Source organism: Leguminivora glycinivorella, chromosome Z (genome assembly GCF_023078275.1).
Source record: "Leguminivora glycinivorella isolate SPB_JAAS2020 chromosome Z, LegGlyc_1.1, whole genome shotgun sequence".
Classification (NCBI taxonomy): Eukaryota; Metazoa; Arthropoda; class Insecta; order Lepidoptera; family Tortricidae; genus Leguminivora; species Leguminivora glycinivorella.
Window position 1 is genome coordinate 7,223,620 of NC_062998.1, and position 13,067 is coordinate 7,236,686.

General features: G+C 39.8%; 1 protein-coding gene across 1 annotated transcript in view; it reads left to right on the forward strand.

The window, feature by feature from the left end:
* The window catches only part of LOC125240642 (nuclear hormone receptor FTZ-F1 beta), a 143,047-nt gene that overhangs the window by 102,434 nt on the left and 27,546 nt on the right, over positions 1 to 13,067 (forward strand). The window contains exon 2 of the mRNA XM_048148638.1: positions 11,440 to 11,668. Coding sequence (XP_048004595.1) covers positions 11,581 to 11,668 — 88 coding nt within the window. The 5' untranslated portion in view covers positions 11,440 to 11,580. The remainder of the gene's footprint in view (positions 1 to 11,439; positions 11,669 to 13,067) is intronic.

Here is a 13,067-nt window from a genome sequence, read left to right on the forward strand (position 1 = left end):
AAGACGATACGGTAGGGGTCAATTCTCCATACATACGCTCTCGACTATTTCCTCCCTGGTTTTTGAAGATAGAGCAATGATTTTTTCATCACAGATTGTTATTATTTTTATCTGTGTCGGACCGTTTTGATTTTTTTGATATTCTACTTTTTAAAGACTCTAGAGCCAATCAAAAATACTCCCCGTGAGAAGCTCATCAGGTCCTGTTCCCCAATAAAATATCCCTATAATTTCTCAATAATTGGGAGTTAGTTACTCGTAAATCTCACAATCGAAGGACTGGAAGCACCTGAAACGGTCTACAAAGTTAGCCCTTTCGTAATACCAAAGAGGATCGAGTATTATAGAGAGTTACTGTCAAATTAAAATGTGTAATCACAGTGCATAGACTGCCATCTCTCGACACGAGCTTAAAACTTTTGAACCTCAGTTTTGACAATTTAGCCCATATTGTAAGCTTGATATGTGTTAAAATGTCAAATATTAATATTAGCGCCATCTAGCCGAGCGTTCCCCAAAGGTGTGTCGCCATCTAGGCCACCGTACCTTTTTCTCTAGGACTTTGAGGTACGTTTTTTTTTCTTAGACTTTATCCGTCTATACGGAGTTACATATGTCTTTGGTAATACGCTTGAATTTACTTCGCAATACTTTGTGGTAGAGATGGGCGGAATATGGACTTTGCCGAATACGAATATTCGGCCTAACATTCGGTTCAGCTCTTACCGAACCAAACATTCGGCCGAATATTCGGTTACGCCATATTTAGAAAGCGGATGTTAAGATTAAAACTTTAAATTTATACCGAAGACTAAAAATGGCAGGAGCAAGATGGGGCTTAAGACCCAACATTGCTATGTGGTTATATACAGCGGTAGTGAGGCCCATAATCACCTACGCCTCCGCAGTATGGTGGGACAAAACCAACCAAACGACAGCAATACAAGCTTTAAACAGCCTGCAACGCACTGCTTGCATTACAGCAACAGGTGCCTTCTCCTCGACACCGGGGGCGGGCCCTCGATGCACTGCTTGACATTTTACCACTCCCCCTGCAAGTGCAAAAGGAGTCCAAGCAGTGTGTCTACAGGATATGCACTCTAAATAGGCCAAAATGGCGCTCCCAAGCACTAGCCAAACTCAAGGCCTGGGTATTTGCAAATAAAACACTTAGCATGCCCACCGATGACACATACACAGAGTGCAACTTTACCAAACTGTACACGGTGGAAATACCTCCTCGAGACAAATGGACTAACGACCAAATGTACGTCGAAGAGGGAAGCCACATATGGTACACGGATGGTTCCAAAAAAGGAAATGATGTAGGATGTGGGATCTATGGTGAGAGACCCAAGCTCAGGGCCAGCGTCAGCATGGGCAGACAGGCCTCAATCTTCCAGGCAGAAGTCTTCGCCATTAACAAATGTGTGGAGATCAACCTGGATAGAAACCTAAGACACCAACATATCTACATCAACTCAGACAGCCAAGCTGCTCTGCTGGCACTAGATTCTCTAGAGTCCAACTCAAAGCTAGTCCAGAACTGTAAAACAAACCTAAACGCACTGGCCAACTCCAACAAAGTCACACTTAGATGGGCACTCCGACATTACCGGAAACGACGAAGCAGACGAACTCGCTAGAAAGGGCGCAGACACACCCCTGATCGGCCCCGAACCGTTTTGTGGATTCACAAAACGAGAAGCATATTCTCTGCTAAATAACCTGGAAAAAAGAAGGGCAATCGATGGGTGGAAGTTCGTGAGAGGACAAGAACACTCGAAAGCCCTAATAAAACCGTTCAACAGCAGATATGCTAAAGAGCTCATAGGGCTCAAAAGACACAAAATCTGCGCGGTATCCAGAATATTGACTGGACACTGCAAGCTGAACAAACACATGTTTCAATTGGGGTTGAAACAAGAGGCGACATGCAGGTTCTGCCAGGAAACGGAGGAGACTGCAATGCACATCCTCTGTTCCTGCGGTCCACTAATGTCAAAGAGAAGTATCTACTTAGGGCGGCAGGTACTGCAACCCTATGAGGTACAAGACCTTACAGCCCAAAGAATTTGGAATTTCCTGGATTCAACGGGCATAAGTAAGGTTATCTAACCACAAAGGGCCGTCACAATAGATCTCTCTTGGTCGACGTGACACACAAAGGCCCACTATAACTAACAATAATACTAAAATAAGATTAAAACTATTATTAAATGATTGATAATGGTTACATATGTTACTAGAACTTCATATGTTCTTACGATTTAGTGGATTTAAGTAAAACTTAGTTAAAACAACTCTGAACTCTTCTCAACTCTTAAACTACGGTTTTTTTTAACTTTTTATTTATATTTTGACGCGTAATAGACATTTATCTCTTTTTAGTTCCTTAGAAAGCTACTAAAATATGAGCTTATTATCCAATGGAATACGTAAGATCTTCATTAGTTATTTACTTTGTTTATTCGGTAAATATTCGGCAATGCAACCGAATTATTCGGCCGAATACGAACATTGAAAAACTTGCCTAATATGCCGATTACCGAATATTTGTGGTGCTTCGGTAAAAGTTTTGTAAACTAAAATGTCGGATCACAGTATAATAAATTATGAGAACTATCGTAACCGGGGTGGGCGGCCACTCCACATGCCCGCTACCCGCTGAAAGTGCCGCCCACCCCCTCTCGGTTACCTCACAGTTGCCGCCTGTCAAAAACGCGAACAGTCGACCTGTCATATTTCACTCATACAAGCATAGTACGCGTTCACCTACACGAGCTTAGACTGTGTGCTAGGAACGCGCCTCTTTCATATATTCGATCGCCAGTGTCCGAGGTGGTCGGATTGAGCAATTTCAAAAGCTAATCTCATAATTTGCAATAATAAAATGGATTCGAGCTTTGGGTAGGTACATTAGTAAGTATACAGTGCGTAAACGTAATAAGGGCGATAAATGAAACCAGGCATATAATTTAATATCATTATCATTATTTAAGAGGTGTTTTTGAGTTACTCTTAATTTTCACCCCATAATTAATTTTTGAAAAATTTCCCCGCAGCAATGTACTGTAAACGTGGTTGCGATGACAATCCATGACAACTGTCAACGAGCGTTTAACGCGAGTGTGTTTGCATTACGTTGTGGGCCGAATTAATTTGTATGGATAAAAATAATATTTAAATTTTAAGTAAAAGTTATCTAATTCCATTTTTTATGTCCTATACTCACCACCGTTAAGAGGTTCGCCCGTATTAGGTTTACACCCTGTATACTTAATAATAGGGAACTGGCCTCTCAAGAAAATTGTTTAAATTCGTTTTGACCCTTCCCTTCTTAAAATGAACTTGACTAGACGGAAAGTAATCTAATTTAATTATTGCTTCAGTGATCAGTCATCCTACCATTTTATTTAAACACGAATTATTTAAAGTTCTATGAACATAAAATCATCAAAAGAGCATGGCGAATTTATCAATGAATTCATTCATAATTTCTCCATGCGCTTCTGCAGCTGATAGTACTTACATTCCTATCTCTATAACTAATATCTGTAATTAAAAACACGATAACTTACTCAAAAGCATTGTATAAATCGGAAAACTTGAATTGGCAATTCTGCAAAAGCCCGCCGTTCTATAATTAAACTGCCTAGTCGATATCTCCCGTCTCTCTCGCACCATCGGGATCAACTCAAGTGTGAACGGGACACCAAAATGTTGTGTCCCAATAAAAGGAGTTCAGTGATGGCGTCATCGTGGCCTAGACAAGGTCATTACTACTAACAGTAAAGTAACTGAATATAGACTTTAAGACCGTGCGATAAAATTTACGAGTGGTCAGGTCGCCGGGCGATGCCACAGAGTATCCTCATTGCTTTGAGTTAAGCAGTGATTATACCAGTTTAACACCGACTGAGATATAAAACAATTTTGTATGTAGCTCATGAGTGGCGCTAGTTTGATAAAAGTGTTCGACTCATTTAAATGGCAAGGGGAAGGCAAATTATGTAGCTTATTTTTATGAGTTCTTAAAACACTATATTATACTGTCTGTCACCTATAACATGAACGATAAATTCAATTGTAGTCTGATACTCCTCAAACTGGCATTTGTTCAGCTACTTTTAAAAATAACTACCTATTTTCATTTTAAACACCCTTTAAAAATATTTTTCTACCACGAAATTTGTTGTAACCGTGGCTTGTATGAAACTTGTGTGACGAAACGTGACCTTTAATTTGTATGAAAAATTAAAAATCTGATATTTCATCAGTTTTAAAAGTTTATGAACAAAAGTATCTTCACTGAGGCGTACAATATGTGTTTGTGTTACAAGGCACACCCGTATATCTTATAAGTATGAGCTATAATTTCATATTATTGAATACTGAAACTAAATGACTTCAGTCCCGATTAATTTCGCCTATATGTACAAAAGGAAAAGACTTTCAGATAAAAATCAATTCATTTAAACCTAGACTTCCGAAAAATAGATTTCCAGATAATAACCTAACCACAAAATTAAAATTTTGAAAAAACCCCCGACCGCGACATAGTGGACCGATTTTCGTAAAACATGGCTAAGAACACTCCCGACTAACTCAGCTTTCAGACAAAAAAACGAAATCAAAATCGGTTCATCCGTTCGGGAGCTACGATGCAACAGACAGACACACACACAGTCAGACACCTCAAACTTATAACACCCCGTCGTTTTTGCGTCGGGGTTTGAAAATAAATTAGTTTAAAGTTTAAACTACTAGACTTTCCTAGCCCGTAATCTGATAATAAAAAGGCCCTAAGCCTTAATCCATATTGGTTTTTAATATGATGTTATTGGCAATCTAGCCGCGGGTAATTGCTACTCCAGACGGCTTCAGGCTACTTGACTTTTACAGGATGTTTTTGTCTCCTGGGATGCTTATACAAATTATACAGACAGCACATTTTCCATATTCATAACACAATTTGGGGATATGTAATATGTATCAACTTACTATGTACTTAAGTAAGCTAGAATCTTCCATCGAGTCGCTGCACAATTAACCTAAGAGACAAAAAGTTAAAATCTATGAAAAAACCTCACTCGCGACATCCCTTTTCAAAACATGGCTATCTAACTCAGCTTTCAAAAAAAAAAACAAATCAATTGGTCGCTCCGTTTGGCCGCGAAAGACGGACAGAAACAAACAGACAGACAAACACACAGATTTTCCCATTTTCCGATCATATTACCCGTTCAAATCAAGATGTATCAACTTACTACTCCATCGATGCCACGTCTTTGCCTTTGGCTACATAAGTAAGTTTACTAGAGTCTTCAAACTTATAACACCCCTCGCTTTTGCGTCAATTAAAAAACTGGCAAATTCAAAATGCTTCAGCTGGTTACCCGAAGCATAATGCGAAAAAAATTTATTTTTTCAGTATTCGTTTATTTTCATCAGTTTGAACCTGATTCCAGTTACAGATTATCGGAAATAGCATGCTTCTCACACTACTCCGATCGGTTTAGCCATTATAACATCCGTAACAAATGCACTGAGACAAAGGTTGAGTTTATGTACAAAAGGCGGTTGACAGTCAGTTTGATCAAAGACATATGTAACTCCGTATAGTCAGATAAAGTCTAGGAAAAAAACTTACCTCAGTACCACACAGAAAAACCGGCCAAGTGCGAGTCGGGCTCGCGCACAAAGGGTTCCGTAGCAGCAAATATAATAAACTTATTATGTCAATTTATACACCTGCCAAAATTACAGTTAAATCAACCTATCTCAAAAACTATAAGAGATACTTTGATCAAACCAAAAATCGTTGAAAGAGTTAATTAGCATGCATCACCTCTATTTTTTTTAGAATTTTATACCCCGTAGTTATAAAAATAGACTTTGAGAGCTGATATCTCAAAAACCGTTCACTTTAAGAAAAATGTTTTTTAGAAAACATTATATCATTTTAAAAGACCTTTCCATTGATACCCCACACGGGTATGTACATCGAAAAAAAAATTTTCATCCCTCAGTTACATGTATGGGGGGCCCCACCCCCAATTCTTTTTTTTACTATTTAGTGTCATAATTTTGTAGCGGTTCATACAACACATATTCCCATCAAATTTCATCACTGTAGTACTTATAGTTTCCGAGTAAATCGGCTGTGACAGACGGACAGACGGACAGACGGACAGACGGACAGACGGACATGACGAAACTATAAGGGTTCCGTTTTTGCCATTTTGGCTACGGAACCCTAAAAAGGTACGGTGGCCTAGATGTTATTACACCTTTGGGGTACGCTCAGTTAGATGGCGCTAATATTAATATTTGACATTTTAAAACATATCAAGCTAAGAATATGGGCCAAATTGTCAAAACTGAGGTTCTAAAGTTTTAAGCCTGTGTCAAGAGATGGCAGTCTATGCACTGTGATTACACATTTTACTTCGACAGTAACTCTCTATAATACTCGATCCTCTTTAGTTTGATAGATGCAATTGTTGCCATATATAGAATTCTGAAAAATCTCAATCCTCAGAAATACGCTATTTTGTTTCCTTATCAATTGAGATGTGCAATAAAGAATATTTGTATTGTATTGAGCAGAGAAAGGACAAGTTGGGAGTGTTGGGACAGTATTCTGTGTCACATCACATAGGGTTTGATGATCGGTCAAGCCTCACCTATATGTATATGTCCCCATTACAGGGTTGATTTATTTGGCATCTGCAACATTTTATGATGTGAATAATTGGATATACAGTACCTATGTATCGGTCTTGTTAAGTAACTTTTTTTGGAAATGACAGATCAATCCGGCGGAAACAATTATGTTTGGAAGGGTCCATATTTATACTAGTAATTTTATATTTTATTCTACGTTTTGTACAAGTATCTTAAAGACATTATAGCGACTATACGTGCAAATTAGTAGACTGCAAATGTTATTCATATATCTCGCAAATCAAAAAAATCATGGGCCATTTGCCACAGACGTATTCTTAGGGCCAGTTGCATCAACCACACAGACACTTCAATGTTACGCAACAGAAGTCTATGTCTAAACAGAAGCCCATACAAAAAATTTGCGAATGCTAATTTCGGTGACTTACGGTTTTATGCAACCGACCCTTAGTCAGTCAGGGTAGGTATTATGTAAGTACAACATTTGAAACAGCACGTGTCCGTTGGCTATATTCCGAAGTATTTAAAGCCTGGCCGCAAACTCGATATTTTTTACCTCTCGGCCGAGCGGACTCGAAAGGCGAAATGCCTGAACAACCGGATCTCGAAGGCCGACTCCCCACCGCCCCTTACTAGTGACGTGACAACCCTTTATCGATGAAACTGTGATATTTTTTACACAGATTGGGTTCGGTGACAGCGACAGCTGTGAGCTGTCATCCGTATACAATTATTAATTTCATAAGAACCGCGGTTTATGGAATATAACAATTCAATTTATATATTATTTATTAATTGTTCCATATTTATTATTAATGCATGCATTGCGATTATTTAGATCAGAATTATTATTATTAATCTCTATATACTACAAAGTTCGTATATTTATAATCCGAATTGTTTAGAGCCAATACTTCGAACCGTTATTTTTAAAAATATTTAAACAAATACAATAAACACGTATGATTAATCAAGTAGGGTTTCTCGGCTATATTAAATACTTTAATAATTATTTTAATGTGTGTATTTAAATTCATAGCGTATACAAGTTACGACACAAAACTGTTATTTTCATCGCTATTATCACGATCGCTATTAACGACCTTACCTTATCTAAGAAAGTATTTGTAATTAACGCATTAATAATTGCATTAATGTTCGTTTACACAACACAAGCAAAACAAGCTACTAGGAAACTGCCTCGCCGATAACCGCTATCTCTGTAAACAGTGCCAATGACTTCGGCTATCGGTTATTACGCGGAGTGACGATGCGGCCGACAAGGTCGCTTGTTTCGAACGTATCGGATGTACCCGAGTAAAGTAGAATAGGCGAGACGTCAAAACTAATTAGTCCGTCAGTTAGATTAGCAAAAATTTTGGACACGTCTTTTTTCTTTTTTCTCGTAAACGAGAAATGACGACGGTACAGTGCATTGAAGTTTCTCGTGACGTCACGCCTAGGTACAATTTTTACTTAAAAGTAACGTTACAAGTCCCCACTCCGGAACTTTGATGCTTTATATCTTTGTATTTTTTCATTAATTAGAAAAAGCGAAAAATATGTGTTAAGAGTTTTTGGACGATCTAACTGACGGACTAAACAGAATGCCATTTTTTTATGAAGTCGACATCCCTATTTTTTTGTGGTCTCGTGAGCAAGGACTCCGTTAAGGATACGGGCGAGCCTTGCTCATGTGCATATCTGCCGCCATTAGTGTTTCCTTAGGCCCCATTTACAAGGTACGAGAACTCGCATACGAGTTTTATTAAATTGCGGTATTTTATGGCTGTGCAAAATTGTATGTAACCTCAACCGCCCGCAATGTAACTAAAATCGCATGCGAGTTCGCACGCCGTCTAAATCAGACTTTAGCCACCTGATACGACACCCACGCCGCCACGGGATGAGATGGGGTGGTGCTATTCTTTTTCTGATGCCGGCACCACACGGCATGAATATGATGAATACTTAGAAGGAATTGTGTGATGATTACGATTTTGACCTGTTTGAAATGAGGGATATTTGCGCTATGTACTCGTATATTAATTTGCTGTGAAATCAAAATCGATGTAACTTTCAATTTATGACTTTTGCCAACCCTGTTGCGAAACCGTAACATTTATCATTGTTATTTCATAATTTACCCTTCTATCACACCAATACGTCGGAAAGGGACAAACGAACTTTATCGGCTTGATAACTTTACTGATCGTTTATGAATAAGGGGGTTTAACTTTAACAAACATGTAACATGGCACACATTTACCCGCACTCAACTCACATAAACATTATCGATATCGACAATTCAGCGCGCCCGTCCCGCCTGCAATTATCGACTATCGATACCAGCTACGCGGCCCTTCACTGGCTGCAAGGTCGCACATACGTGTACAAACAGTGTCGAAACCTCCGAATGCAAACGTGTGACGGGTTGTGGACGGACATTTCGTTATAAACTAAATAAATAAACACACCCTGACCGGTAAATAAACAAAAAAACTTTATTAAAAAGCTTCGTTATACACACGGTGAAATAAAAAAGACCGTTTCTAACTTTGCATAGTGACTTTTGAAGTCATAATGAACAACTTTCATTATGAGACCAATGCTGAAATCGCGGAAAAAATTTGGCGGATTCATACATTTCGACTGTGCGGACATGATGCCGCTCATTTTTAACCCCCGACGCAAAAACGAAGGGGTGTTATAAGTTTGACGTGTCTGTATGTCTGTCTGTCTGTCTGTGTGTGTCTGTCTGTGGCATCGTAGCTTCCCGAACGGATGAACCGATTTAGATTTAGTTTTGTTTGTCTGAAAGCTGAGTTAGTTGGGAGTGTTCTTAACCATGTTTCATGGAAATCGGTCTACTATGTCGCGGTCGGGGGCTTTTTCAAAATTTTAATTTTGTGGTTAGGTTAGGTTACGCCGTGTCTTGCGTGGGCGACGGTCGCGCGACCGTCGCGCGACCGTCGCCGTCGCGTCTCATACTTCCATATCGATAAGGTTTGATTTCGTATGCGTCGCATCGTCGTCGCGCGACCATCGCGCGACCGTCGCCCACGCAAGCCACGGCGTTATTATGGAATAGGTTGATCGCAGGATGACAGGCACGGGGACGCCTGCCATCCATTGCACACGCGGTCCCTGAGAGGTCGACCGTACTGGATACGGTCCACTTGTGTCCGAGGTTATCAAGGGCCTCCGGAGGTGGTGCTCTGCAAAGCGGACTGGTTCTGGTGGTGCTGTAGATGTAAAGCTAAAGCGCGAGCGTACCTGCAGCCCACCGTTACAGAACAATGGCGGCAGATGGGGGGGGGGGGGTTTGTTTAGTGGGTAGACTTGGGGTCTCATTAGCCCTTAACAAGGAGTCCCACATAACCACTCGGGTCCTTCCCCGCACCCGAGTGGTATGCGTAGTGCATTTTTCCCCTCCAAAAAAAAAAGGTTATTATGGAACAGCAAATTTTTTTCCGCGATTTTAGCATTGGTCCATAATAAGTTGTTCATTATGGCCTCAAAAGTCATTATGCAACGTTCACTGAGAGAAAATACAACCAGTTTTCATGTTCGTTCAACAAGTTTTTTGGTTAAAATAGCGCCTACGTGCTCTTTGGTTCAAACAAGCTACTTGTCATTTGAATCGGCAATATATTTGAATCAACAAGTCGATTTTATAAAAACAACCTGACACATATTGTTTTAATTTAAACATACGTTTGGCTGATTCAAACGGATAAACCGCAACAAGTCGAACTTGTTAAATTCACAATGCAAATTTCTCTGTGTTTATATGGTCCTTTTTATTTCACCTTGTATAATGAGATAATGACATTACTGACTTGCGACTCGCACCGGTTTCGCACGGATATTATACATATCCTTTCTTTTGAATCACTCTATCTTTTAAATAAAATACTGCATCAAAATTCGTCGCGCACGCGCAGATTTAAAGATATAAGCATACATAGGGAGTAGGGACAGGGTTGCAAGCGGGAAGCGACGTTGTTTTATCATGATGTGTGATATTTAGTTCTGAATATTAATGTCATTTTCATGTGGAAGTAAGACTGAGGAATAATTACTATCCAGTACCCACAGCGTCAAGTTTACAACTAAGTAAAACTAATCAGAAAAGGCTTTTTTTTTTATATTTTGCTGCATTTTACTCACACGCAGTCGCTGTACAATTTATGATTTTGATTACACTACACACTATGATTCACTTTGATACATCTGCATTGATACTTATTTTATATTGTGTCTATTGCGAATTTATTTATGAAGCCAATTTTAAAATAAAGGTTATAACTTAAATTTCTCATTTGTATGCTTGAAAATTTTAAAACCTTAAAAATTGCAAGATTCACTCCTATTCGACTCGATATCCGTAATTTTTTGATAGTACAACTCTATCGTCCGCATTATACATAGGGTTGTGCCATTAAAAAAAACCGAGGGTTCCGTATCCGTACAAACTTTCAATACTTAAATTAATCTCATGTTTCTTAATATAACTTTAAAGACTTGACTAGAAGTATAGGTATAGCGCCATCTCTCGGTGAATTTGTTAACTAATTGCTAATAATGTTAAGAAGAATATTTTACGTAAAATTTCGTATTAATTTGAAGTACGAATATATATCTGTAAGGACGATTAAATTGAAAGTTTAAATCTGTTTTTTTTTGTTTTATTAAAATATCGTATGAAATTCCAAGTATCTTAATCTATTTTTTCTCTCTTTCCAGCCGGACAATGGCCACCTCTAGCCAACCCTCGTGACGCCATGTAACACAAAGACTGCAACTGCCTTAACAAAGATGCCACGGAGAGATATTTTTCATAGACATTTTTGAAGAGTATTTTTGGAAGACTTTTGTAGAATAGCGATGGCGACTGAGGGGGAAGCGGTGAAAGTGGAGGGGGGGCATGTGTCTGTCACCACCATCAGCATGTCTGGACCTGAGACGAGTAATGGTAAGAAATTTGTGTACACTACGCTACAAAAAGTGTATCGTACGACGTTTTAGAATACATATTGCAATTTTAATTTTTTAACGTAGGTGCGTTATGAACTCATTACTTAACTAGTGCGGAAATATAGAGCCGTATGTACAGTCAACCCTTTGAACTTGGAACCCTAGGCCACTGTAGAACTATATCATAGTGAAGTTATAAATCAGATTGTAAGAAATCTCTTACTTGTTATTTTGACATGGTTGTAGAGTGGCCTAGGGTTCCAATTGATGGACTGATGTACTATAGTACAGATGTAGTGAGAAAAGGATTTCCTTCGGAAACGTTCGTATTTGTCATGCTAGTCAGTCAAAGTCCGTACATCTTGTAATGACACTAACGGCCCAGCCACGACATTGTGCTAAGCGCGGCAGCGGTGAGCGGCGGCCATACATTGGAGCGAGACACAGCGATGGGACTTTTCATTCGCACGTACGGCTGCCGCTCACCGCTGTCGCGAGCGTCGCGTCGGGCCAACTGTATGGGCAAAGCCTGACGTCGCGTCGACGAGGCGTCTTTTTCCATACAGTTGACCCGACGCGACGCTCGAGAGACGCCAGATGTGGGGGGACCCTAACTGAAATGACACGTTCGTACGTTGCCGTAACAATTCGAAGGTAAATCTTTTCGCACTCCATTACTGTCCTTTGGCCGAAAAGCGTCGACTTTCAGAAGTATCAAGAGGGCCATTACCAGTTGATGTGGTGAAACAGTATAAATGGAGGTGGTGGCTTGTCAATCTTGTCATATCTAAAGAATCCATTTGGAACAGAGTTGTCATTGTCAAAGAGCTATGGAGCGCAGCATTTTAGGAGTAAAACGGATTGACCGAATCCGAAACTCTACGCTGCGCTCAAAAACACGCATTATTGATGTTGGAGTCAAGACCGCCAAGCTGAAATGGGACTGGGCAGGCCATGTTTGCCGTATGCATCCACACTAAAGTAGCCACAGTATGGATGCCGCAAGACGGACGAGGATCTGGCAGGCCCAGGCGGAGATGGCGGGATGACCTGGACGTGTATCTCAACAACTGGCCGGAGATCGCCCAGCAGTGGGACACAATATAGGCTTGAAATTAAATTGAAATAATTGGAACAGAACAGTGCGCTTTCTCAATATCCGATCAATTCCTTTATACATAGACTCGATCTTGTTTGCCTAGAAGTTAATAATGATTTTTTTGTCCAATACCCGCCAAAATAGCTCGATATCGTAGTTAAAATTAAGTTAAACATGTGCGGCCAAAAAGGGCCCGTCCAATAAGTTTGATGACCGTCTAGCCGCTCCCACTAACTTCGTTAACTTCGCAGACGGGTTGCGACAGTATTGTATCTGTACGGCGGGGAGGTAATGAACA